This window comes from Anopheles darlingi, chromosome 3 (assembly GCF_943734745.1).
Source record: "Anopheles darlingi chromosome 3, idAnoDarlMG_H_01, whole genome shotgun sequence".
Classification (NCBI taxonomy): domain Eukaryota; kingdom Metazoa; phylum Arthropoda; class Insecta; order Diptera; family Culicidae; genus Anopheles; species Anopheles darlingi.
The window spans coordinates 27,738,628-27,765,938 of record NC_064875.1 but is presented as its reverse complement, the minus strand read 5'-3'; the positions used below and the strand labels follow the sequence as shown (position 1 = coordinate 27,765,938).

Here is a 27,311-nt window from a genome sequence, read left to right as displayed (position 1 = left end):
GGAAGAGAGTTTTCTCACCAAGCGAAATGACCCCGGAAACCAAATTGAGTGATTTGAAAAAAAAAAGTTTGTTTAATCTCGAACATCAGCGCTTTTCTGTGATATTTGAGATTAAACTAAATTTTTAAACTAAACCACGTTTTAGTTAATCAAATTGAGTGATTCCCGGGTAACCAAATTGAGTGCCCGGGTAACCAAATTGAGTGATTTCCCGGGTAACCAAATTGAGTGCCCGGGTAACCAACCCGGGTAACCAAATAGAGTGATTTAAAAAAAAAAAAGTTAATGCAAACTCGAACACCACAGAAAAGCTCTGATGTTCGAGTTTGCATTATCTTGACATGGGAGTTTGAACTAACGAGAGTTCGAGTTTGCGCTAACTTTGAACCCATGAAACTAAACGTAAACGCATGAACTTCTGAGAACTTTTAAGGCGTGGCCAAAAATTTTCTTCAAAAACAAAAAAGAAATGGCGACCGCCGCCATTTCTGATCGACGATCTTCTGTCCGTCTCATTCCCTCCCCGTTCTAGCTCACTCTGTCGTCATTGTCGTAGGTCGTGATTTGTCGATATGTTTGTCTGCGTTGTGTATGAATGTTGATGAATGAATGACTATGAAGTGGAATGATGTTAAGGAGATGATAGGATTGGGGATGGAAATTTCTAACACGCAACACACTGAACTAACTACTTTGCTGATGATCATCCGTTCATAAACGCTACATCAATACGTGAAATCGAGACCGTGCGTTGTGACAAAAAGTTCATACATTTTGAATTGTTCACAATGCCACAAACATGCCTTCGAATGATCATCATGATTCACATTGATTTTACTGAAAAACAAACATTATGTGTCAAAAAAAGGTGTCACGCATCAATATACGTATTGGAAACCGCGCACACGATCATCACGCACAACAGGAACATTGTGCAGATCAATTGCACCATAAAACGGTGGTTACAAATCAACGCAACTTTTGGCCAATCGCTATGCGCAATGTGCGTCTGGATTGATGCACTTCGTATGCATCTTTCTTGCGCAGCAAAGATAGACGAGCTAACGTAGGATATAGCAACAACCTATAGTTGGTTTTCCCAGGAATATGCCACATTAACACACAGCGGTTTGAGCGCAAAACTCCGTCATTCTTGAGCATGTTTTCATCGACAACGCCCTTTTCGGTGGCTATCATCAACGCGTAGTAAACACCTTGGTGCACACGCTCTCCTCGCTACAAACCCCTCCTCCTCCCATTGTTCGGACATCCTGCGCTGATTGTTGTCCTTTGTTCTGCATTCTGCGTTTCTTGCTTGGCACCGGATGCTGTTGCCGATTGTTCTGCTGCTGTTTTGTTGTTCTCTTCTGATTGGGCAACTGCACAAGCAAGCAAAAACATCCATTGTTTTAGCCATTTTCCCACTCCACTCTTAACCGTTTCAAATGTTGTGAAGACGAACATCTTCGCCCCTTTCCCAACTCTCGTCCACGCAAGAAACGAGCGCGTCTTTTCTTGCTGTCGTGGGCGGAGATCGCGATGCGTTTTCATCACTGCCTAGCTCTTCCAGGGCAGATCTTTTCTAACGCCGTTTTCATATCCTGGCAGGTGCATCGATGATGATCTGCTTCGTTACAGCCGTGGCAAACAGTGCGAAGAAACGGATCATCATTCCCGTCTCTTTTGTGTTAAACAAAACAGCTCTGTTGCTCGCCGTTTTGTGGCAAATTGTTGCAGGTAAATGTACTCGGATAATCAGGAAAAATGTTGTTGATTTGTAAATGTACATCATGCAATCCTTTTTGACGAAGGAATGAGGCTAGACACATGGAAAAATGCATGTTCTTGCGGCTGTTTCATTGAATGCGAACAGCTGTGGTGCAATAGATAAAACGGCTAAAGTTGACTGAAAAGCAGATCAAATTAATTCGCGACAAGGTCTACCATTATCGTACGACCATTTGATGCACTTTTATTGTCGAAAATCGCGGTAATTGTGCCAAAAAAGGTAAATCAAATCACGGTGTCGCATCCAGATTCGAACAAAGTTGGGCGCGTTTCAAGCGGAATCATGATGGCGCCGATAAACGCGGCCGAAAGTATTGCCGTCTCATCAGCCATCTCGTTCGCGCTCACACACAAATCTGCAAATGGCGCTTTCGTATAGCGCTGTTTCATCGGACGTCGCGCTCACTCCTACAGTGAGCATACGAAATCGTGAATTCCATGGTTTGCGGGGTACCGACAAATCTCGACCACGACCTTCGACGATGACGACAGAGCGAGCTAGAACGGGGAGGGAATGAGACAGACAGAAGATCGTCGATCCGAAATGGCGGCAATCGCCATTTTTTTTTCGTTTTTAAGAATACTTTTGGCCACGCCTTTTAAAAGCTCTCCAGAAGTTCATCCGTTTACGTTTATATTCATGGGTCAACTTGTACAAAGCCGAGCTCTCACCACTCCGAAGCCACATGTCAAACTACTACAAAGTCGAACATCAGAGCTTTTTTGTGATGTTCGACATTGTACAAGATTTTTTTTTTTCAAAAGCGCTCAATTTGGTTTCTCGGGAAAAGCGCTCAATTTGGTTTCTCGGGCATTTGAATGTGCGAAACTTTAACCGAAATAATGATGCTTTAGCTAATACAGTTATAGTTCTCCAAGTAGCCTACTTCAAAACCAAGTAAATATGCATTATGAATTGCTTTATCCTATTTGAATTCTGTAATCCTCCTATTTAAGTCAAAGATAGTTTTACAATCTATCTACGTTCGTGCTGAAAATGTGTTAAGCAAATCAAATTAAATTGACCCTTACCTTATCCATCGAATGCTCGTACAAAACATGTGCACGCTATGCTTGTTTTCCTTCCAAAGCGGGAAACGGGTCATCGTTATCAGTTAGCAACTAGAACCATGATCTCCTCGGGGCACGATTGTTCTAAGCGCACAAAAACTCCATTATCAGCGCTTGGTACTATGTGCGGTTCTCGATCGATTTGTGTGTGACCCTTGGTGGTAGCCTAGCCCACGAACACGAACCCTACCACACGCTAGCTGGTAACATGGTTGACTGTTTTTCGTCACGTAGGATGGCTACAGTTATTTTGGCAAACCCCGAAACCTTGGACACTTAAACCAGTAGTGACCGGTTATAGACCGTGTACATACCCGACGGTGATCGAATAGCCAGTATCAGCCTATTATGCTTTTTATGGAATTTGTTTTGCCGGAAAGTTGAAGCCGAGGTTATCGCTTATTTCTGTACAGGCACTGCGTGCAGGGATCGAACTCCAAGGGAGAACCCTGCAAAACCTGGTGTGTAAACCCTATGAACGAACTCCAGCAGCCAATGTTTGTATTAGCAATGGCAATGAAAGGGCAGCCAGACAGTGCCTACGTACATTGACATAGGGTTGTAGTAAATAATCATATGGATTGTATTGTATGGAGCCTCTGTACTATGAATATTAAATAAATGGCATTCAACTTAAAAAAATAGCGTTTGTATTCACCATGCAGCACAGCAGATCGCCAGCAGATCAACTGCTAGCAGAGTGTAGTGTAATGTTGGCTTACCATCTTCGAAATGTTCTCGAAAATGTTACGTCTACCAACGATGGATGGCAGCCTAGAAGAATAAACATGCCTACAACCAACGTCCTGCGCCTGGTTGATAAGACCGAGTACAATGCGTTGCGCTGATGGACTTGTAGGAACCTTCGTACAGTCTATAGACAGAGTCCGGGCATCTGTAGACCTCGATAACCTCTGATGGGCTACGTGCGGGATCGTTCAAGTGATAACATCGGATGCGCTCCGCACACTAGCGAGTGTTAAAATGCTGAGCGTGTGTTGGTTCGGTACGATCGATCATAAAAGCTGCCCCGGACCATGTTCAGCTTTCCAGTCGTTGTTGGTCTATCGATCGTTGCGACCGAAGTGAATAATTCTTGGATTCTGTACTCCGCTGGAAGCATCATCCTTATTGTACGGTATTGTGCTTGCTGGTGTTCTGCATAGAAGTGAATATGTTGGTGTAACCATACCAAAGATCGTGATTTCTTCGGAAGAATCAATCGAAACGTGGACATTATCTGTGATTAATACCAAAAAACCTCGATCTTGTGACACGTGGTGCATTTGTTTCTTTCGTGAAACCATCGCCCACGATAGTAACGTCGTGCGAAAACACGTGAATTAAGGACTAGCTTACGGTACCTGCCGCCGCGGTGCTTACTGCTTCTATAGCACCCGGGAATTGAATGGTGCATGTGCAACTGATTGGTAGTGCGAGTTTGATCCGTTGTTCCAGTTCACTCAATTTGGCGAACTTGTTATTTAACGTTTGTGAAGGTACGAATCGACACCAGCGCAAATTCTGAACTCCAATAGCCCACGATGGCTCACGGGGAGAGCGACGATTACGTTATCTGTCTTGCTACACTTCCTGCTTCATTGCTTTCCATTGCTTGTAGATTGCGGCAAAATGGCGTGTCTACCACAGTCAGCGTTCGCCGTACACAAGATCCGCCAAGCAGGACAGCACGAAAAGGATCTCACCGTCGCTCGCCTAGGCGGGGACAAGCAAGGTCCGAGATACTTAAACAAGAGTAGTAAGTTTCCACAGCACATGACGTTTGCGCTGGCATGTAGCATGGGACGTCGAGCGTCCCTATCAGGGTGAGGGGTTATCACTAATCGCGCCGTTCCTCGTTCTCTTCTCGCACTCCCACCCTAAGCTCTCGACCTGACGCCGGTCAAATATAATGGCAAGCTGATGAACAGCATTTGGGGTCTGTACAATCGCTATTCGCCGCACAACTTCAAGAAAAATAATGGATCCTTCGGAGGTTTCTTTGGCATGCAACAGCCGTAAGTATACGCTTACTTTAAGGATAATGTCGTAGCTTTTGTTCACAAAATGCTTCTTCATCGATCTTTCAGATTTGCTGTTGCATGCTCGCCGGTGGAGAACACCACGGCACCCCTACCGACTAAAGAGAACTAGGAGTTTCTCTAGGATGCTTTCTTTCTTAAAATTGGGATCCGTCTAGCTCTAGCCAAGGCAAAGTGCAGAAAGTTGTGCCTAGAATCTAAATGTGATTTATTGGAATAATACATTTTATATTCTGTTTACGAAATGGATGTTTTTCATTAAAACTGTACTCAAAGTAATCCATCTATTCAACCCACTCGTCACTCCAGCTACTCTTGGACAAATAATTGAACACGTTTGACAAGCTATCATATTCTTCCTGCAACATTTCTTTGTATCGTATGAATGAAACACATGATTTAACATTTAAATTTTCAAAAACCTTTTAAAAGAAAACGTCAAATATGTACTACTACTGCTACTACTTTATCGCAATAAATGATGAAAGTTTCATACCAGTTTATATTTCAATTAGAATGCCATATGTTTCGGATTAGGCTATGTTCAGTCATTTTAGTTCCGTTTAGCTTCATGAACTTACTCTGGGTTTTCGATAACATGGAACGTTTTTTAAGTCACACGTTTATGTAGCTATTCAGTAAGACTCCAATATTGCACCAATTTATTTCGATGCGCAAAACTGTTGCATTCGATTGATTGTTCTTCTACCAGATCATCTACTACTCTCACCGCGCCCACATTTTTAGCGAAACTTCCAAGCCTTTTTTCTTTTCAATTCAACTTCTAGGTTTGGTATTCTTGTCAATCAAAATAACTTTTCTTCAAAAGTCATTTTCCTCAATCGCCAGTTTGCAGTCTACATCTGAATCTAAATAGCAAAAGAAATATCCGAAGAATCTTGTATATACGAATTTATGTTGCAATTGCAATAAGTGAACTTGAAGCACCCAAGTTGCAATTTAAGTGTCAGCAGGATTTTGCAAGCCATAGAGGGTACAAGAAAGCCCACTATTTATTATAATTTTTCAATATTTTCTCTAATCTATCAAATCACACCACGTAGTGCTTATATGAATAAATAGAAAGTAGACAGTTCATAAGACGAGGAAAATACCCTCGGAAATCACAAAACCATAATTAATCCAAATGGCTATTCTTATGATTTTTTCTGTTCATAATTATCACAAAACCCGAAGACAATTTCAAAGTTACACTAAAAATGTGGATGCAGCTATAGAAAGCGAACGGAGTGTAACACTTAAAATTATCATCACCCACAACAGAGCCAGAGAGAAAGCGAGAGCGCGAGTGATAGTGGCTTGCTCTTTTGGGGTGGAGTGGGTGCTGCCGTTGCGAATGCACACGACGCGTGCAGGAGCGAGAACAGCCCCGTTGCGAGAACGTGGGAGATAGTAGAAAAATTCTGAGCAGGAAAATGCAATGGGGGAACTTTTCACGCACTCAAATCGGGGGTGGCCAGCGCTGCTGAAAAGCCAGAGCATTGAGTTTCGATCCGATTGTGGGTGAGCAAGCACGCAGAAGAGCTGCAAACCTAGCTGCTACTACTGCTGTACGCACGGTGGTCCGATCGGTGGTGGTGGAATTGTCATTTGCTAAAATAGCGAAGCTAAAAGGTCATCTTAATCGAGTCTTAAAGAAAGAAAGACCAGACCATAGGGACAAGGTGTTCAAAATTCAAGGGCGAACCAACTAACACGCCACGCGTGGGTGTGAGTGTGCTTGTGTACTGGGTGTGTGTCCGTGTACGTTTGTGGTGACACCGTGTGTGCGTCCGTTGGTTGTCGTCGACGTCGTCGTCGTTCGGAGTGCAAATCAATCGGGGCAAAGCATTAATTGAAATGGATATCGGTGGAGCGTACGGTGGCGGCAAGGCGGGTGGTGCTTTCGATCCGATTGCGTTCGTGCAGCGACCGATCGTCATTTTACGCGCCGTTTGCTGGGTTAGTACTACCAATGGGTGTTCCTAGCACCGTTTTAAACCGTTGACAGTTTCTTATCTTAGCGTTCAATGCTCGCGTTGGTATCCACATAACAAAGAGCTACGGAGTAATATAAAGCAGCGCGATATAAAATGACAAAAAGGATATTTCCTATTTGCATTGACGACCTTCCATCGGGATAGGACGAAAATCGATTTTCCTTTGAGTGCTCCGTCCATCTTCTCTCTTTCTCTCTCTGTCGGCGCGACGATTCTCACTTCTCTCACGCGGACACTCACTCTCTTGCTTATGGTTGCTTCTCTTCCTTCGCGGGGCCGGAGAGGCGACAAGCTTGGAAGGATACTTCCTGGGTATCCTTCCTGTTGGTGTGAATTCCGTGGTATATGCTGATGAGCGATATTTTATTGGAAATTTTATCGAACAGCAAGCCCCGAAAGACTAACACCAACTGCTGCTCTGGAGCATGGCCCACTATGGAATGCAAATATTACGCCTCTGTAGGTGCAGTAGTATGCGCCTTCTACTAGGAAATGTTCTTTTTTTTTTAAATTTCATGTCATTCTCAGAATTGAAGGTATAACAGATTGATTTGCTGCTGGTCTTGCCACTACCAACATACTTTACAAACCTGGAGAGGCTGTCACGCTCCGTACGCTCGCTTATGAGCAATTAATGGTCAATGTTTACATAACAGTGAGAAAAATGGAAAAAACACTGTCATGTTCCAACTGTAGCGCACAGTGCATTTAAATACAACTGCATTGCTGTAACGTAATATATGCGGTCGTACTGTTGTCGAACTTCAACATCATCTTAACACGAAGTTACCAGCACTTTGCGATCCGATACGATGACGGCCTGCAAAGCCCCGTGCAGAGTGTGTGTCACTCTGTGACATAATAATGTGAATAGAAATGTGGTGACGCCAGGGTTAAGTAGTAGCTTGTGGAGTGGAGTGGAGTGCAGTGGAGAGGGGAAAGGGGAAGGAATGCGCGGATTCACGCGAAAACCCTCAATGGAGCATGGAGCTGGAAAGGCATTTCGAGTTCCGCTTTTTTTCCCCCTGCCTTTTGCCATTTCATTCTATCGAGCTATTTCTTTGCCTGTTTCCTGTACGATTTCGTGCTGGTGGTCTGTCTAATACTACCAATTCGGAACGAACGGTGGTGATGTCGATGGCAATCCGCTACACCTCCACCGACGAACGATGCGATGCGTAAGCGTTCCTATTTACTAGCTCTATATTCTGCCGCCTCCCCAACATCATCATCATCTCATCGACTCGTGATGGCGCCTAACGTATGAAGAGCGTTTTATTGATTCCATTCCATTGTGACTGGTGAATGAAGTAATGGGATGGCCGGGAAGACTTACTCAAGTGGTAAAGTTGTAAATACGGATCCGGTGCATAACAGAGTTTGTCTTGTGGTTGATTTAGCGGTGCCGAAGGCTGTTTATTCTGCAGTTCTTGACCCTTCCTATTTGCCATCTATATTGCACCATAATTGACATCAGACTATGAGACAAACGTTAGTCAAGGAATCTTAGCTGAAAGGGAAATTAGCACCTCATCGAATGTTGAAAACTTGAGGCATTAATTTATAATACAACCAACGGAAAGCGGCAAGTTATTAATTCGATTATAATTTAAGGTCTTGCATACTTTTCGGATGCAACACGACATGCGAAGAATCATAGAGAACCAATTTAGATTAGCGAACGTGTCCAATAACCAGCTGAACTCGGGGAAGAACGAGGATAAACGTGACGAAGTAAAGGGTCTCTTTTGTGTGAGAAATATTGATTGACTAGAGCTGGCTGCTGCTAGTCAGTCACTCCAGCTTCACCACCAGCACCAAGGGTGCGGTTTGCAGCGAATGGGTTGTTAAGAGTTGCCGTTGGTTCCAGAAGGTGTTTCTCACCTGCTGGCCAGCTGAAGGTTTTCGGGACGGGGTCTAGGACACCCTTTATCTGGGTGGCCTTCGTTGAACTGTCTGCAAACGGCGGATGCTAACGAAGTGAAGCCCATGCCGGCGTGAAGCACCGGCTTGGTGCCGGTCCTTTCATTACACTGCAACCCATCATGATCCACCTCTGCCGCGAATGCCACTAATGCTCCTTCTTCTTCCCTTTTGTCTCTTCCAGCTGTTTGCGATCATCGTGTTCGGTTGCATATCATCGGAGGGTTGGCGAGAGGAGTCGAATGGCAAGGAGTACTGCATAATTAATCGCGATGGCAATGCCTGTAACTATGCGGTCGGTATCGGTGTGATCGCCTTCCTTGCCTCCATGGGCTTCATCGCCGGCGAGTATCTGTTCGAGCAGATGTCCTCGGTGAAGACGAGAAAGCACTACGTGCTGGCTGACCTCGGGTTCTCCGGTAAGCTGCCGAACGGGCCGTCCTACCTGCGGGCCCATTACTTAAAAACCTATTAACTTTTATTGAATCTTCCATTCCATCCGCAACCATCCGCTTTCTGGTCGGCAGCATTCTGGTCGTTCCTGTTTTTCATCGGGTTCTGCTATCTCACCAATCAGTGGGGCAAGGCGGACGATCCACCGAACGGTGAGGGTGTGAACAATGTGCAGGCTTCCATCGTGTTCTCGTTCTTCTCGATTTTCACCTGGGCCGGCTGTGCCTACTTTGCGTTCCTGCGCTTCAAGGCGGGCGTTGATCCGTCCTTCTCGTCGACGTACGAGTCGGATCCGAGTGCCGCCCAGCAGTACTCGGCCTACCCAGCCTCCAACGATAACGATCAGTTCCAGGAGGCTCCATTTTCCGGTCAACAGCAGCAGCAGCAGCAACAGCAGCAGCGAGGTGCGACTGAAGTTCGAACGGACAGCCGGCGGACCTGCGAAGGGTCCACTTCGGACAGAATACTAATTATCTGCTTTACTTTCAGCAGACTACTCGCAGCCGACATACTAAATTGGAGCACGCGTGCCATGTCAGCTTCAGCGTGCGGTGCGGGCATGATTGGTGTTATCATTTTTCTAACGAACCACTGCATTCCACTTCAGCGACAAGATCAAGGGCTACGTGCAAGTGGCCAACGGGGTTTCCACGACACTCAAACTCAAACAAGAACCAAAAAAAAGGGCGCTCCCATACTGCTCACACGCTTGTCAAACGGAGGGGAACAGGGAGAGGAAGAACCAAGAATAAGTAAAAGAAGAAGAAGAAAACTCTCTTTCGAAAGCGTTGTTGTTGCAGGCAACGATAAAATAGGTTTTATGGAAGCCGATTACCAAAAACTAAAATGTACAAATCAAGTATGAGTATTACCGTCGACGTCAAACGCGTTGCGTTCATGATTCGTTTGCAATCAGTTTGAGTTTTGAAAACCAAACCAAAGCAGAGCAGAGAGTACAGAGGTTACAAAACCAACTCTGCAGGCACGACTATCGGGTTTAATTTGTAATAGGCAAATCTACTAAAAGCAGCATCTGGTTTGGTCGAGGGCCGTTAGGTGTTTCAATCAGAGGAAAACCAATCTCAATATCCATTGAATCTCAGTTTAGAAATGAATGCTCAACGGAAGGATGTGTTTCTAGAAGCACGAGCAGCACGAGCTAGGACCAGTCGACGAGATCCTAAGCCTGATTACAAGATACTAAACATGCAATCCTTTATTTGCCTGAGAGATTCCAATAATAAAGGATGCAGTTCGCTCCTTAAGGCTGCATGGATTAATATAAAACAAAAACCAGAAGGCTTGCTAAACCGTTATGATCGGCTGTATTTCGTGGCTGTACTAGTAACATATTTATGAAGTTATTTATTTCGTTCTGTATGCACCGCAACAGTAACAATGGCTGGCGAATGTGAGACGGGGGGTAAATTGTAATTTGTTTGCGTGTAGCATCCAAGCTAGTTTAATTTCGATTTTATCCATGCCATAGTATATCGTTTTCGTTCAGCAAGCTAGTGTCATTGGACGACGATGATGGACGACGAGTTACGTCTGGTTTTCGGTTAGTAGAAAGTGTACTAGTCATATCGAAGCAAATCACTTGCCCACCTTCATTCGATCGGGAATCTAAACGCGCGTACTAGGGCTTCATATGACCGTTGCGTTTGAGATGGGTATACCATTCCGGGTATAGAGGCCCCATACTAGGGATGTAAGCAGATAAAGTATATTCATATTTGTTAGCTAAACTGCGCCTCCCTTTCCCCGTGAACGCACTGCACTGGGAAGGCGGTTACAATATTCTGCTTCGGACAAAATGGAAAAAAGTGGTTAAATCTTATGAAGACAAGTTTCATGATCAGTATAACAAGACAAGACACATAGACACACTGTAACGTATTTGAACATAGTCATATTGTAAGCGTAGGCGATTGGCGTTCGAGATCGTGATCGTTGTACGGGCCAGGGCGTGTGGCCCCTGACGCCCGATCATGTTTTGTAGTGTTTGGATTTGGATATGAGTGCGCTTCCCCTCACCACGCGCGGGGGAAAAACCCCCGGTACCCGGTTTGTTAGTGCAGCCACTTTGAATCAACCTAACTCGAGATCGGAGAGCGTATTCTTATACTAATCAATGGCAGAGGCATGGGGAAAGGATCGAAGGGTAGCAGGGCAACTCATCGCTAAACGAAATAAGCATTGATAAGAGATATATATATATAACGGACCGAAGATCGAAGAAGCAACCAGAAACCGAGGAAGCGGGACAAAAGGAAAGTTAAAACCAAAAACAACCGAGACAAGTGACGAAAATCAACCTAAAGGAAAATAAGCGTAATAATGTGTGTTCTGTAGCTGAAATATAAAAGGAAACGTTGAAACATGGATGAAATCAAACCAAAATTATGGAAATAAATGACAAACAAAACAAGCATTTGATAGCTGGATAAGAATCCGTTAAGACTTTACTCTTTCAACCGCAGGGCCTCCGCATCAATCGATGAACGCGTGCTACGAAGAATGATCCGTTTTTTATGTTTCGTTTTGTTTTTTAGATAAAATGTCCCTAGCTTATTACACGACTTAATTTATGGCAGAGTAACGAAGCAAAACCATAGCATACCACTTATCACCAGCAGAAAGCAAAACATTCGCTGGTTCACATCGTGCGAATAGACGACAGCAAAGGTCCTAGATTTCTGTAGCGCCTAATAAGCAGACTCAAACCAACCAACCAAAGCATAGGAACGGTAAAACTATAATATAATGTTATCAACTAATATGCAACTACACGATATTCCATACACGAGCGTCCCTTTGAATGTCCCAGTATCTTAGCTTCCACGATCCTCGTCATGACGGTCGGCCGACGAGACGGTATCTAGGGTCTTGGGCGTGTTTTTTGCAGGGGCGCAAAATCGTTGACAAATAAGAATCCGTTACCAATCTGGGCGCCCGCGAGAAGAACCATCGTGGTGCGAACGTTCGAATTCTATTTACCTGGTGTGCATTCGTTCAGTTACTGCAAAGTGTCTAAGCCGTGTTGTACATAGAAAGCTGTAAGGAATCGACATAATAGATAAACGAAACGAAACAAAGAAAAGTAATAAGGCAAACAACAAAACAAACGACAAACAGCAACAAACCCATAGTACGATATCCAAACAGTTGGCCGGACAATGGTGAAAGTTTAACAGGGAGGAAAGCTTCCCCGCGGGCAGCACTGGTTTGCGTTGGAATTTAATTGTTTTTTTTTTCGTGCGAGATGAAGATTTTTTTTGGTGTTAACGCAAATCAATTCAAACGCATCAACATGTGTACACTTTTGGTTCACTTTACCAGAAACTTCCTTTAAAGTCTGCCCTCTAAGGATTACTCAAAATGATGCTAATACAGGCAGACCTTTAAAGTCAAAGGTAATGAGCATTGCCATTACCGAATGTTGCGGAACAGAATTCAATGTCAAAGATTTTTCCGATTTTATGCAAACGCAAACTAAGGTCGATCCATCAAGTCGTTGCGTTGGATCGCGGTGATTGGTCTTTATTTTCGAGAAACAAAAACACCCCCGATGCAAAATGTAAGGTCTTGTTGCAATGAATATGGATATTATGTTAATAAATAGTGACATATTTAAAAAAAAAGAAACCAAACAAACTCATCATCGATCATCAAGTCATCATCGATCTCTGTTGAATAACTCAGTCAAGGTTTTTGAGAAGGTCCTCCGGCCATCCTTTCGGAAAAAACAATCGATTTCACTCCAAAACTCCGATCGAGACCGACGAGCGAACACCTTGAACTCTGTTGACCATTCTCGTGCGGCGCTCATAACCATCATAAACTTTTGCTCGCTAACCGGTAAACATGTATTGTTTAACTTAGCGAGACTGATTGCATCGACCTCGCCCTCTTCCCTTAAGCTGTTTTTTTGTATCCCTTCCCTTCCCAGCAGCGTCGACGTCTAGCACTGAGCGCGTCATTTTTCGCGCCAGAAGTGCCAATCGTGCTGCTTTCCACACTTTGCACTTAGTACAAAGCGACGGGAGGTGGGGTACGATGTGCTATGCACTCGCTCCGTAATCTATGCCAACGATTCCGGGAACACGGGCGGACCGCTAAAGTGCTTATGATAATTCGACATCCCCCACCGAGGCCTCTGGGCGTCAGGGGGATTTCCGGCCCTCCTCGAAAAGCACCGCGATCCAAGGCAGAGAGATAGTTTCGGTGCGCAAAACCGTTCAAGACAGAAGATCCGCACCTGATTGGCGAGACGGTTCCCAGAGTAAACAAGCAAATGTTTACACAAATCCAACTCACTCATCCGAGTGTGTGTGTGTTTGTGTCTGGTTTTGTTTTCGTTTCCTTTTCTTAAAAGTTTTTTTTTGTTAACTTTGTCTCACTCCAGGCCGCCACTAGGTCGCAGGTTGAGATTCCTAGAAACGAAACGAAACCGAGGAGGAGAAGGAGGAGCAGGAGGGTTTTGTTTGTTTTTGGGTACTTATGCGTCGCAGCTTTATCATCGATCAGCGGTAAAGATATCTACATCCGGTATTAATTCTAGAAAGCTTATCGACCAAGTTGCGTGTCGTTCTGTTTGGTTTTTGAACGTTTGCTCGGTAATTGAAATGATGCGACTCCATTTCACGCCCCAATGCAAGGCTGCATTCAGCTGTCGTTTAGCGCCGCCCGAGAGTGACAGAATCGGTTGATCAGCGCTTGTTTAAGTAAGCGGAACCTGTTGTCAATCGCAAACAATAGTAACTGATTTGTGGACTGTACCACACCCCTCCCATGCCTCGCGTGTGTTGGGGCCGTGCTGTTGTTGCGACCATGTGTGGAAGGCTATCATACACCGATCGAAAGCGCTCGCGCTGATGAGTTAATGATGATGTTTGACGCCTGAAATGATTATTAACACCCAACACCATGACGACGACGACGCACCGGATCGTAGCAACCGGGTGTCCGTAGGTGGCCTTGTTTTGTCAACAACGCGACACGGAACAACGGTTAAGTACACAACGGAAAGAGAGAAAAAAGTGCTTTCATTGATGTCCATAGATCGACGGGTAAAAACACACATACGCACTTTTCTGGCCACATTTCCGCCGCTTTAGCTGCGATCTGCGTAATGGAGTGGTGCCGCCCGGTGGATTCACCGGCACACGGGGAAATCCCACTCGCTATGGCAACGGCAACGGCAACAACAACAACAACAACAGCACCAGCTGTTTCTGTGGAGACGGTTTTACCAGTTCTCGGGCAGCAGCAGCAACAACAGCAGCCCCGAACGTTACCGATTGGCGCGTATTGGTTCGGCCGCACACGGCGCGAGGTATACACGAGAATATCATCTCCAGCATCCCTAAAGCGATCGCACTGTACCACACGATGGTGCGAGTGAGATAGAGAGACTGTTTGTGTGCGTGTGTGGGGAAGCGGCAGCGGCAGCGGCAGGCCCCAGCCCTTCTACACGACGACGACGACGACGACGTGACCGGGGTAGTTGATAAAGTATTTAAATAAGCCATTCCGCACCGATCGGCAAATCAGTTGGACATTCAGGCTGCGAAAGCGAAGATCGCTTCGGCAGTCGATCGACGGTAGGCACGCTTTCGAAGTGGTGGAACTGGCCACCAGCGTACTAGAGAACAGTTAAAAGCAAAACAGCAAATTTGCTGCAATAGAAGTACGGACACAACCGATGAGCAATAGTGTGTTAGTGGATGCTACTCAGTGATAGAGCGTCAATCACGCGTACACTTCCGATCGGTCAAATTAAGGAACCAACGAGCGTGTGCGTGCCTTGTGTTCGTTCTTCTCGGATGCTAGCCTGTTGTGAAGAAAGTGATACCAAAGCGTCGATCGTTCGACGAGCCGTCGAGTCGAGGCAAGTGTTGCTGATAGCCGGAGACCGATCAGCCGGACCCTGGTGCATCTCGTCGCGGCTCTGATTTTGAATCTCATTAGCCAGAACTCGATCAGACGTTGTGTGCGTCGGACGGGAACGCTGCTGTGTATTGTGTGCCGCTCGGAGACCAGAACCAGAACGACGCACGGCGTGTGCGATCATTTCAACTCGGAGCAATTTATGAAACAGGTGTCGTGAAGGTCAAACGGGAAGAAGAACCAGAACGGTGCATATTGACAAACGATTCAGTATTCCGAGGGGCAGTAATAAGTCGAATTTATTGTAGTTTGTGATTCGCACGTGTTCGGTGACGATCTAAGTTGTCGCGATCATTGTAGTACGTCAAACCAGCGGTGGCAGCGGATCGAGTATGAAGGTGATCATTTTGATCGTGGCAACACTGGTTGTTGGAGGTAAGATAAGTGGGCAACATAAATCATGAACGTTAAAGCAAAGGTGTTTTCACATAAAATTTTGAATTCATTAGCATTTTGTAAGTCGCTTCGCCAGTATAAGAGGTTTAGTATTTGGTACTTTGGCATTTTGAAGCAATATCTAATTACTTATCAACTGCAAAGCTTACAAATAGCCACATGCTGTAGCTTGTGAAACCTCCTGGTTTGTAGTATACGTAGTTTATATTCTTCTTCAATCCCAAGGTTACTATTGCAATTGATAAGCCATTATAAAGCAGTGATTGCATTTGAAAGATGAGCTAATAACAAAAAGAAACTCGTAAAGTATGAATACACACACTTTAAAAATGTAAGATATACAATTGGTTAATCTTTTGATACTTCGTATAGTAGCTTTTCAGTACAGAGATGCGCCATTTGCATGCACGCATTACACAATAAGCAGCGTTAGCTGTCCTTGCCTAGCTGTAGATCACCCCGGAAATGGTAACCTTAAGGATCGAGCGAGCGAGTCCCAACGGCTAACGTCTAATGTTAAACCAAATCCGAACACTGGTACCATATTTAAGGATGACGCCATCCTGATGACGCCAGCTCAACCAGATCGGCGATTTCAATGCCTCGCGTGGCCTATCTCGTTCGGCCTGATGCGCGGCGTTCCCGTTTCTCCCGTTCGGTTCCATCATCCTCTTCCTTCTGCCTCATTTTCGGCGCAACTCACAACCATACCGTACCACAACCGTTCCTTTCCATTTCACTTTGACCGAATCGCGCGAACCGTCTCGTCTCGATTTCCCCTATCAGTGCTACCTTGAACTCCTGGGGCTTGGCTACGGTCGGTTGGCCGGCCGGCCGGGCAAGGCCTGACCGCTATCGCGGTGCTTGGGCCCAATTGCGTTTTGTAAATGACGGTAAACCGACCGGTGAATGGTGCTGCTCGCTGTTCGCTGGCTGCAAGTTCCAGCCATTTGTCCCCAAAATTTGGATGCCAGATGATGGCAACCTAATCGGCGTTCTTACATAAACAGCGCTGGACATGCTTGTGCCGATGCGAGATGGCATCGATCCGGCAGCGAGCATGTTGAATTGCGAACGTCGGAAAGCGATCGACATCGCATAAGGGCCTCCTCCAGGAGAAAAGGTTAATTCAATTCTCTGGAAGTCGATTCAATTGATTGCCAACGAGCGGTTCGAACGACCGCACGAACCGCTCGGTGACCGGATCGGAGTGGAATCGCGTGGAAATCGCATCGCATGCAACATGATCCTCGAGACGGCGATCGCCGTGACAACGTGTTGGTGTTGACTGCGACAGCCTCGTGCTCGTTGCTCTGGCTGCACGATGGTCTCTCGGCCCCTAGCATTGCTGGCTGATAACCGGTCCGGTTTCGGCGTTATCAGCTGTTAACGCGACCCGTGGAATAGACCAAATATTTTCTGCCAAGGCTTCATTATTCAGCCAGCCAGTAGCACTGCCTGTGTGTGTGTATGTGTGTGAGAGATAAGGAGACGAGACATGTAGACGCAGCGGATGTTTTCCTTTTCTATCGATCACTCACTCACTTTCTCCGTAATTCTCTTCTTGCGTGCTTCTTGCAGCCCTGTGCTCCGAGCAGTGTGTGCCGGGTACGACGTTCAAGGAAGACTGCAACACCTGCCGATGTGGCGAGAACGGGCTGAAGGCATGTACGCGAAAGATGTGTACGTCGGTAGAGGCGGTCGTAGCGGATGAACCGTACGCCCGTAACGATAACGCTACTAGCAGCAGCAGCACTACCGAATCGATCACTTCCGCTGATGAGAAGGAAGAGGTGGCCGAGCACACCAACGGACAAGTGTGCACACCGAACGAAATCAAGATGAAGGTAAGTGCGATGGCGTCCAGCGGCGAAATGAAGATGACTAATAACCGGGATTCTTTCCAATTGCAGGATTGTAATCGTTGCCGGTGTGCCAACAATGGTATCGGTTGGTTCTGCACCCGAAAAGCGTGTCCTCCGCGGGAGAAGCGATCACCGGAGCAGGAGGAATGCTCTCCGGGCACGACGTTTGAGAGCAGCGATGGATGTAGCGAGTGTATCTGCACGCCCGATAGTAAGGCTGTGTGCACGGATAAACCGTGCGAGTCGCGAACCAAGCGTGATACGGGTAAGCCGCAAAGCTGTACACCGGGAACAAGCTTCAAGAGTGCCGATGGATGTAATGACTGTTTCTGCACGGAAAATGGACAACCCGCATGTACACTGAAGGCCTGTCTGCCAAATCCGGCCCCCTACAGGCGTCGTCGTGCGTCACCTCCTAAACCTTACGTGCAACCCGCGCAGGACGGGTGTGTCCCGGGAAGTACCTTTAAGGACAAGGATGGATGTAACGATTGCTTCTGCTCGAATGATGGACGTGCCGCATGCACACTGATGGCCTGTGAACCGAATCCCGCTCCATACCGTCGTCGTCGTTCGGCACCTGCTACGGGCGGTTGTGTTCCTGGACAAACGAAAATGGCTGACGATGGATGTAATGAATGCCACTGTACTGATGATGGCCGACTTGCATGCACACGGATGGCTTGTGCACCGGCAGCTGGTGAAGGATCGTCTTCGTTTTTCAAGCGGGAAGCTCCGTCACCTCCGAAGCAAGAATGCGTTCCGGGATCTACCTTTAAGGACACCGATGGATGCAACGAGTGCTTTTGTACGGATGATGGACACGCTGCTTGTACGCTGTTGGATTGTGAACCATCCAGCCGTCGCCGACGAGAATCACCTGCGCAGAAATGTGTTCCCGGATCTAGCTTTAAGGATGCCGATGGATGTAACGATTGCTTCTGCACGAATGATGGATACGCTGCCTGTACACTGAAGCTGTGCATGCCAAATGCAGCTGGCACCTCATCGAGCCGCCAACGTCGATCACCGCAGGAGCTGCCTGCATGTACTCCCGGAGAAACGAAACTGGCCACGGATGGTTGCAATCAGTGCACGTGCACGAATACTGGAAAATACGCCTGCACTCGGATGGCTTGTGCACCGGCAGCGGGCGAAGGATCGTCTGCGTTCTTCAAGCGCGAAGCTCCCTTGTTGCCAACTCCGACATGCACCCCGGGAGAGGTCAGAATGAGCGACGATGGGTGTAACAAATGTCGGTGTTCTAGTTCCGGTGTGCTGGCCTGTACAAGAAAATGGTGCGAACCTGCAAACGAGCAGCACGAAAAAAAATCCTCGGTTTATAAACGGGACGCCACCACTGAATTACCGCAGTCAGATGTTGCGCCAGGAACACCAGGGTTCACCTGTACACCCCGTAGCTCGTTCAAGTATCAGTGTAACACTTGTGTCTGCAACGACGATGGAAAGAATGCTGGGTGTACCTTCAAATTCTGCATACCCGGAGAGTGGTGAGCGGACAAAGGATGGCGTCGCACGGCGTAACTGACGGATATTTCTCTTGCATTCATTATTTCTCCCTATTGCTTAACAGTTGCAGCTATTTGCGCAAACGAATAATCGTCGATCATTAGGACCTTTAGGGCACACAAGTTCTAACATTATCTTGTAAACGTTGCAAATAAATATAATTATAAGCAAACTTTCGATCAATGTGTTTTAGGTATCATGATCCCATATTGAGGCTTTTGCCAGGTTTTTCAGGTTGGTTTTATAAATGTGATCCGAGATGAATTGATATTATGAAATACAACTACCCTGAATGTAGAACGTTCTTAGGTCTGCCTGATGGATACATAGAATCACAGAGGCCGAATCACTGACTACAAAATGCCTGGATTATCGACATGGACGGCGACGTCCCTCGATCGTGAGCGGTGAAATGATTTTCTGTGACAAGCCAAGACCGCTCATTGTTTATAGTGTCTGCTAAGTAAAAAAGTAAGTATTTTTGGTCATTTGATATAATAATTTAAATCAAATATTATACTTGAACCAATAAGAGAGGCTTAGAACCATGAGTTTAAGATTATATTCCGCGTATGTTTCAAAATTCAGCTGGTAAGTTTTAATTTCGATACTTGATCGCGATCAATGTCTCGTTTCATACAACCACTTTAGTGATCCGCTCACTACTGACTACTGACAACGACATGCTTAAAAAATGACTGTAAGCAAACGGATTGATTCCGCTCAAGTTTTGGACAATAATTAAGGATAGTTGTACTAACCTAGGAAAAAAAGCCCAGTCAGATTTAAATCGACTATTCCCGGTACTTTTTTGACAGAATGTAGATGTTTAGCATGAGCACTAGTTATTACTTGCACATAGTTTACCTCCTCCTAAAGATTTCTAGAATTCTTAAACAGCTTACAGATCACTCCATACCAACGGAAGAGAACAGAAACCGCTAGCATCGCTGGAGAAGAAAGTTAGCGCGTGGACGTAGAAGTAGGAAGATAACAGATACGGAAGCGTCGATTTGCCGATCAACATGTCCTTCTCGTATCGTTATTCGATTACATGGTAAAGAGCTGTTGCACGCAGATCATAAGACATCTTAAGACAGATAGAACGTCCAATGCAAAACAGCAGATTAAATGAAGATTAAATTAAACATTAAGATTAAATAAGCAGAGCCGTATTTAGTATATATGTATGTTTTGGTATTAAAACTTCAAGTACCTTCTGTGTGACTGTTTGTTTTCACTTTTTCAATTATCAGTTGAGCGATTAATTTACCTAAACTTTTTACATTCATCTTATTTAATCAACTCCTAGTGAAAAGTTTTAGATGGAACATGGAAAGTCTGAAGAACTTGATGAGATAATTAAGAATATACAAGGACTATGGAGCTTAATATAATAATTTCAATTACATTACAGTTTGGTTTCCAAATTTATAATGTAATTGACTGATAAAAGTAGTATTCCGATATAAATCCATTTTAAATGTTTGCAACGGTTTGCACCGTACCTGATTTGACATTCAGCATTTAAAAAAAAGTCATCGCATTCGGGTGCCCAGCCACAAAACATCGCCCACTCGCTGGGTCAGCTGACCCAGCCCAACCATCCTCCTGTTGGCCAAAAAAGTGTCAGAAGCACCACCACATGAGAGCATGTCATGTGCTAGCAACCGCTGGACTGCGCCGGCGTCATAGTTTGCGCGGGAAAACCGAACAACTCCAATCGTGCTCTTCACGAACGACTCCCCAACGTGACGACTTTTTAAAAACGTGAACCGAATCGCGAATGTATCCTGGTTCGTGCTGATCGCTTCCATCGTAAGTTCCTCCGACGAACCCGAGACCAAACCGCGATCGAGCGTTTAGTCACTTGTCAGTCCTTGGCGAACGTGGACACGGTTTGAGGACGGTTCAATCGTGTGTAACGGTTGTAACGAGAACTGGACATTTAGTCGAGCTCAGGATCGTAAATCATTTGAAGCCCAACGGTCGCGGTCTGTGCGTGTGTAATGTGCGGAAAATCGTTTCCAGCACCAACAATTGGCCAATTGCGACTTCGTGACAGAGGGTGAAAAATAAAAAGAAGGCACGTCCGGTAGTGCAGACAAGTTGATTACTTCCTGAAGGAGGTGATTTGTTGGCGTGTCTACAACCTAGTCTAGCCATTCGCTCTGGAGCATAAACTAGTGCATCGAGACCAACTGCTGCCGCCTATAGTGGTTGCCCCTTGCTGCACTTTCAGCAAAAAAGGTTAAAATCGGCGTCTCTGTGAAGACGAATGATCGGTGCGCAAATGCATACAGTGATAATGAAGGGCTAAAGGAAGCTCCAAGCGTATGAAAAGTGTTTCCTACCCAATTACGGCAGTCGTGTCCATAAGAGCCTAAGTCCTAAGTAATTGTTCCTCGTGAATGGAGCGGAACGAAGAGTAGTGTCGCGCGAAGACGAGCTGAGAAAACTGTAGCCCATTTGAGGAAATGCTTCCCCAATGTTGTTGATGGTTACATCGGTGGTGTAGTGGTCCCGGGGGGAATCAAGCGATAAACCGAGAACACATCAGTTGCTGGCGGCGGTGTTGGTGTTGTCGAGGGTTTAGCAACACTTTCGTGAGGTGCATAATACGGAACAACGACGGCGTGGGCAACGGACAGCATACACCAGTAAGTACTGCATCCCGCGTGTCCGTGTCGTCGACTGCAAAGTCAAACTCGGTGGCCGTTCCACTTCCCAACCTCCCCTTCCCCCAAAAACCAGCTACCGAGACGGCTGTATAATTGCGACATTTATCTGTACTTACGAGTTGGATATCTCGAACGTCCCCGACAGGAGCGTGACTTTGGTGAACGTTGGTTGGTGCTGCGGGGAGGTGGCATGCCGCGGAAGTGAAGTGCAGGACACTTAAGGCCCTTGGCGCGCGGGCCAGTCGTTGTTTTGAGGCTGCTGCTGCTGTCGGTGCTGCTGCAGCAGTGCTTATCTTTTGATTAATGAAACCAGCTTAAGTGAATTGATTTCACTCGGGCAGGGTCGAGTATGCTGCTTTGCATCGGGAATGTTGTTTTTGGTTTTGGTTCCAAGGGGGTCTCGGTGGGTGGGGGTACTCTGGCTCGCGGTACGGGGACGGGGCGTACCGGAGGAATGCTCGCGTTACGCGATGGCAGAGCAACGGTCCGGGCGACGGTTCCGGCAGACTTTCTTTGGATTTCGCAACGGCCCCGGGAATGGAGTACAACCGCGATGGAAGCTTGTTGTTGCCTGCCTGCGCGCCTGCCTGCCTGCCGCGGTTCTCCGGTTTTTTGGCACGCAGCCATCCGCATCTCTGATGGAGGCGCCTGACGATGCCGCACGAAAATGTTGATCAATGTTTTCGGGTTTTATTGAATGCACGAGAAATTTGATTTATGAATTAACTGTTATTTCTGTTCTGCTTCAAGTCTTCTGATGGCGTCCGCAAAGATGATCCCAACGATGGAGCATTTTGTTAATAATGGTCTAAATTATTAAAATTAAAAGGTTGCATTAAAAGTTGTTGATCGAATTTCTAAAGCTTTTAATGAAGATTGTTCTATCTGATTTACTGTTGAAGTTTTTGTGTAGTTGGTGAAGGTTTTGTCTGACAAATTATGAACTGCAATAAATAATATGATGCAAAGCTTAGCTAATTTAATGCAATTAAATGAGTGAAACGAGGCCCGCTGTTTTATACAATATTTATAGTTACAGAATTGTCACAAAAGTATCACTGATAAAAAAATACTAGCTACTTCAGTTGGAACGCCAGCATATTCTGCATTTAAATATGTCAAGTTTTGTTTCTGGATAAAGAGTTTTAGCGGATAGTACTTCTGTTTTCTTTCTTTTCAAAATGAAGAAACGTGTTGCCGAAAGTAAACGTATTTTAATGAGCATTAAAGAGAGCACATTTTCTACATCTAAGAGAACGTTTCGAATGTGGTGAGCGCCACCTAAAAGTGAGGATTTTAGGTTGCAAGATCATGAGGCTAGCACTGGATAGTAAAAAAAGTCTGCTGATGAAGCATCATTCATCATCATGGTAGATCCAGACTCATGTCAAACGCAAAGAAATTCTGCAGAAATCTTAAGAAACGAATCATGTAAATAGCTCCAATCCATCGCAACCAAAGCAAAATATTCACCCCAAGAGAATTACTGTGCATAGGGTTTACTATGAATGGTGTGGTACAATGAGCGCTTTTAAACCCTGGAAAAACTATTCATGGTGCTGTCCATGAAGTTCGGTTGGTTACAGTTTAATGCATTTACAGCAATTTATGGTTATAAATTGACTAAGATAAGACTAGATACATAATAAATTGATTTTTAACAGGAAATGTTACCCCATAAGCTGTATGCACCCGATGTTTGACATAAAAGATCCATCTGAATACTGTTTGTTTGGTAGCATGAGGTTTTATAGACTTTGGAGGCGCGATTTTGCGATTGATATTTGCAAAATAGAATTCTACAAAACATAATTACAAAAGAGTTCTGTGGAATCTGGGATTTACCTAAAAGATAGTAAAAATGAGTGGCTAACAACCGTCAATACTTTCAATAATTTAGTCTCATTTTTTGATTTTGCAAAGCCACAAAATTCGAATAGAAAAATGCAACATTTTACTTAAGATTCCTAATAATGAACCGTCAATTATTAATTATCATCAATCAGTTAATAACTTCGTCTACTCATTGTAATAGTAATAAAAGAAGTTCATTTGTCATTCCTATTTATCAAAGCTTCTAAGGATAAATGAAGGAATGAATAGAATTGCAGTAGCGTGCATAATTGCTAAATAAAATTCACATTTCCCCAAAGAAATAGTTGATGCGCATCGTGCCACCACCTTTAATTCGGCGTGATGCTCCAAATACTGTCGAAACATTGCAGTACACCAATACGGCAAAAGAAACGAGGAAATTCTCTTCCTCCAGAATTCCAACATCCATCCATCACCGATTCCACAAACGTAAGCCACCCCCCCACCGAATTAGCGATCTCCCCCCCTCCTCGTCGTGGCTCATAAACTCGCAACTCGCAGGAGGAGGACTGGTGACTGGTGGATGATTTCGTCAAAAAGAACACCAAACGAGTCGCTCCGACAGGGCCGCTAGTGGCGAGGAACAAGATGAGTTCCATTTGGAGCCTCCGGAATTGCACTCAATTAGGATTATGCTTGTAATAATTGTAGCAAAGTTTCATCGTCTCCGCATCGCCTTGACGTTCGCACGAAGAGCGCAAAAGGCACTGGCGCTCTGTACTGTGAGCTGTGCGGACCGTTGGCAGCTCTGAACTTTGCTAGCTCGCCTTGGGCGCACTGACACTGCCCAGTTTCCTCTTGCTTTGCGCTCGTTCGTTTCCACCGCCCATCCCCCAAAAAACACACTAATGCCAACGCGTTCCTTCTCCTCGCGCAACGGAACGGAAGTTATGCACTTATCCTCCGTTAAACGCTTGGACCAGCTGGGTGCCGACCCATCATCATCGTCGTTCACCGTCTGTTTGGCGGCTGGCCTCTCATCATCATAAAAAGCATCGAGCAGGATCGGGCGGATCGTTTGTTGGCCAACGTAATTATAATCACTTCGATTGCCTCTCAATCTTGACGCAGCGACGATACTGGGAACCCCTTTTTCTGGGGGAGGATGTGAAGTGGAGATGCTCCACGGAGGTTGACGCTTAACGAAGCAGCGAACGTGTGGGGGAGGTCTGCAGGTAAAAGCTCTGAACTTCTCGGAAACTTACCCTTAGGGCCAACTCTGCAGTCACGTCGGCCAGGTTTCGTCAATAAAAATATGGAGACGAACTCCCTCCCTCTAGGTCGCCAACGGCGAAGCAGCGAAATAAGTAAAACATCAAATCAACGAGCTCGAGCCATCGAGACGAGAGTGGATGAAAAGTTCGGCTTTATTATCTTTACTACTTTCTGATACGAACCGGGTAAGATGGTTGATTTCCGTTTCGCCTCTCACCTTCCACCAAAAACGAAACCTCCAAACAGAAAGTCCCCTTCCAAGGATATTCATCTACGAGGTGCACCTGCAAGAAGTTCAACTTACAGGGAGATACCGTCCCGTCGTCGTCGCCGACGGATCAACTCTCGCGAGTAAACCGAAACTCTCGGTCTCTCGGTCGGTGCGAGGAGACTCCGGCTCCCTAGCTTGGAAGTCTTCGGTGGCGTGGAAGCCAATGAAGTGGCTCGCGAGATGGAGCGAAAGTCGGGTTGAGCAAAAAAAAAGAGGCAAAACTCTTACTTAAGTCAGCCACGCCATCGCCATCGCCATGGAGACGAGTTGGTATAATGATGTTTGCCCCGAGGGAGAGAGACGAAAACCGAAAAAAAGGAAAAACGATCGTTGGGCTATTTTGTTTCAGTTATCTCCGCGAGATATGAGTGTTGCGGCAAATACTTTTTTGCCCCTCCCTCCCCTACACTAAAGAAGCTCATATGCTTCGTTCCCGGCTTCTGACCGTGCATACACATCCGGCGAGGCGAGAAGAAGTGAAGAAGCATTTTAGCGAAACTTCCGGAGCATCTCACTCCGGGGGGGGATGGCTTATCGTTCGCGTGGTGAAAAGCAAATACTTGGCTGATGGTTGGTTAACCTTTTGCGGGCGAGTCGTGCACGGTGTTGTGTTTTTTGGCTTGCCTGTGGTCGTGGTTTGAGGGTTTCTGGGCTGAAAGTATGTTGTTTGTTACTTAACCAATTTATAATTAATGTTGGAGCGAACACTACACTTAAGGACGCGAAGTATCCTTTCTTCATTTCGGTGAAGAAGTAGGCTTTGAGCGAGTATCGCAACAATAAAAAATATATTAAAGTCTATCATTTGCTTTATGCTTATGAATCGATTCTTTTATTATACTTTTTCATTGGTTATAGATTTTTATTATATTTTTAGCAGTTTTTCTCAAACTGTTTGGCAGCATGTCATTTCATTATCTTTGTGACAGTAGCTATTAGTATTTTTTGCATTTTATTTGACAACCATGCAACAATTTTGAATTTATTCTTATTCTTCTACTTTTTACTAGTTTCTTTTTAATAGTTACTTTTTATTAGAAAAATTACCTTGTATACTTACACACTGTGTGCTTGATATTTTTGATTCTTGTTTTTCTTGTAAGAATGTAATTTATTACCAAACATGTTCTACCGATGCTCATTCAACGTTTCTGTCGTGCTTGTGACAGATCTTCTATTTTGAACTTGAATCTATTTGTCAAGTGTCGACTCAAGAATTTCTCTTTCCACTCTTTCTTCTGTTTGTTTATTATCATTACTCTGCTTTACAGTCTGTTTAACAAGTCTCTTATCAACGCACACACTTTGCACAACGGGTCTCATTATCCTGCAATGACCCTTAAGTCAGGTGCTCAGACTCTTCCACTAAGAAACTGCAAACCCCAACACAACATATGCCACAAACCATTCTTTACACGCTTAAAGGGACGTTTCCCCGAGACCGCGCTAGTCGCTAGTCGCTGGCAGTAATTATGGGTAGGGCATCCTAATTAATTAACAGAAGCACTTACCGTTTGTGATTGCGGCACACCTTCAGGAGAAGCCACAAATGAGTCGTTTGGAGTGGTCATTGAAATTGAATAAATGTCACATTCCCAACGGCAGCAGCTGCAGCCGCAGTACCTACAGCAGTAACAGCAGCAGTAGTAGCAGGGAGGACAAGCAACTTTAGCAACCACTAAGACGTAAAGGCGAGTCCTGTTCAAGTCCTGTCCGCTGTCTCATTCGCTCAACTGGAACTTCTAGTTCAGCTCCCGGTTCCAGGATCCTGACTTCAAGATAGTGCCAGCAGCTATCTAACCATGGCTTGGCTTTAAAACCCATCCACCACTATCCTACGACAGGAAACGACACGACTGCGAGGTCATCAGGAGATGTAGGAGAAGGTAGAAATGGGCGGGGATAAAATTACTCCACTCGAGAGAAAGGCTATCACCCAGCCTCCCTTCTCTGTGTCTCTGTGTGTGTATGTGTGATGCGGTTCATTCCACGCCAAGCCACGCCACGCCATGACGCCCGAGACTAAATCTGTCTCCGGGTGGTCCAGGCGCTCTCGGGGCCCCCCGGTAAACGGTAAACGACATGAAAGATGCTTCGCCCCGTGCCATTCCCCGCACACCGCAGCTTCCCGAGGCCTTATCGCATTACGTTCGAATCTCGGCGTAATCCTCGGCGATTTCCTCCACAATCGCTTCACTCGTGCAGTTCCGGGTGTGCCCTGCCGTGTGCATGCCTGCCAGTGTCACGCT

The 27,311-nt window shown here is 45.6% G+C and overlaps 4 protein-coding genes across 5 annotated transcripts in view; all 4 read left to right on the top strand.

Moving 5' to 3' along the window:
• LOC125954123 (CTTNBP2 N-terminal-like protein) overlaps positions 1-27,311 on the top strand; it is a 107,794-nt gene that overhangs the window by 59,223 nt on the left and 21,260 nt on the right. The window lies entirely within an intron of this gene.
• On the top strand, positions 3,923-5,142 carry LOC125954141 (uncharacterized). Its single transcript, XM_049684188.1, has 4 exons — positions 3,923-4,358; positions 4,481-4,618; positions 4,745-4,877; positions 4,950-5,142. The coding sequence occupies exons 1-4, from the start codon at positions 4,268-4,270 to the stop codon at positions 5,011-5,013; spliced, it is 426 nt and encodes a 141-aa protein (XP_049540145.1). The 5' UTR covers positions 3,923-4,267; the 3' UTR covers positions 5,014-5,142.
• LOC125954136 (synaptogyrin) lies at positions 6,386-12,910 on the top strand. 2 transcript variants are annotated; one of them, XM_049684181.1, is made up of 4 exons: positions 6,386-6,863; positions 9,009-9,243; positions 9,352-9,681; positions 9,767-12,910. In XM_049684181.1, exons 1-4 carry the CDS (start codon positions 6,762-6,764, stop codon positions 9,790-9,792), a joined length of 693 nt encoding a protein of 230 aa, XP_049540138.1. In that variant the 5' UTR covers positions 6,386-6,761; the 3' UTR covers positions 9,793-12,910. The 2 variants fall into 2 exon arrangements, with proteins under 2 accessions (XP_049540138.1, XP_049540139.1); XM_049684182.1 differs by having other exon boundaries at positions 6,388-6,863; positions 9,770-12,910.
• Positions 14,841-19,197, top strand: LOC125954127 (SCO-spondin-like). The gene is made up of 3 exons (XM_049684162.1): positions 14,841-15,604; positions 17,207-17,472; positions 17,539-19,197. Exons 1-3 carry the CDS (start codon positions 15,562-15,564, stop codon positions 19,003-19,005), a joined length of 1,776 nt encoding a protein of 591 aa, XP_049540119.1. The 5' UTR covers positions 14,841-15,561; the 3' UTR covers positions 19,006-19,197.

What these genes read in the sequence shown, in the direction of transcription:
- LOC125954136 (XM_049684181.1), top strand. Translation starts at nt 6,762, where the DNA reads ATGGATATCGGTGGAGCGTACGGTGGCGGCAAGGCGGGTGGTGCTTTC. An exon ending in TTTTACGCGCCGTTTGCTGG is followed by an intron (nt 6,864 to 9,008) that starts GTTAGTACTACC and finishes TGTCTCTTCCAG; the next exon opens with CTGTTTGCGATCATCGTGTT. An exon ending in GGCTGACCTCGGGTTCTCCG is followed by an intron (nt 9,244 to 9,351) that starts GTAAGCTGCCGA and finishes TCTGGTCGGCAG; the next exon opens with CATTCTGGTCGTTCCTGTTT.
- LOC125954141 (XM_049684188.1), top strand. Translation starts at nt 4,268, where the DNA reads ATGGTGCATGTGCAACTGATTGGTAGTGCGAGTTTGATCCGTTGTTCC. An exon ending in GTTATTTAACGTTTGTGAAG is followed by an intron (nt 4,359 to 4,480) that starts GTACGAATCGAC and finishes CATTGCTTGTAG; the next exon opens with ATTGCGGCAAAATGGCGTGT. An exon ending in GAGATACTTAAACAAGAGTA is followed by an intron (nt 4,619 to 4,744) that starts GTAAGTTTCCAC and finishes TCCCACCCTAAG; the next exon opens with CTCTCGACCTGACGCCGGTC.
- LOC125954127 (XM_049684162.1), top strand. Translation starts at nt 15,562, where the DNA reads ATGAAGGTGATCATTTTGATCGTGGCAACACTGGTTGTTGGAG. An exon ending in GGCAACACTGGTTGTTGGAG is followed by an intron (nt 15,605 to 17,206) that starts GTAAGATAAGTG and finishes TGCTTCTTGCAG; the next exon opens with CCCTGTGCTCCGAGCAGTGT. An exon ending in CGAACGAAATCAAGATGAAG is followed by an intron (nt 17,473 to 17,538) that starts GTAAGTGCGATG and finishes TTCCAATTGCAG; the next exon opens with GATTGTAATCGTTGCCGGTG.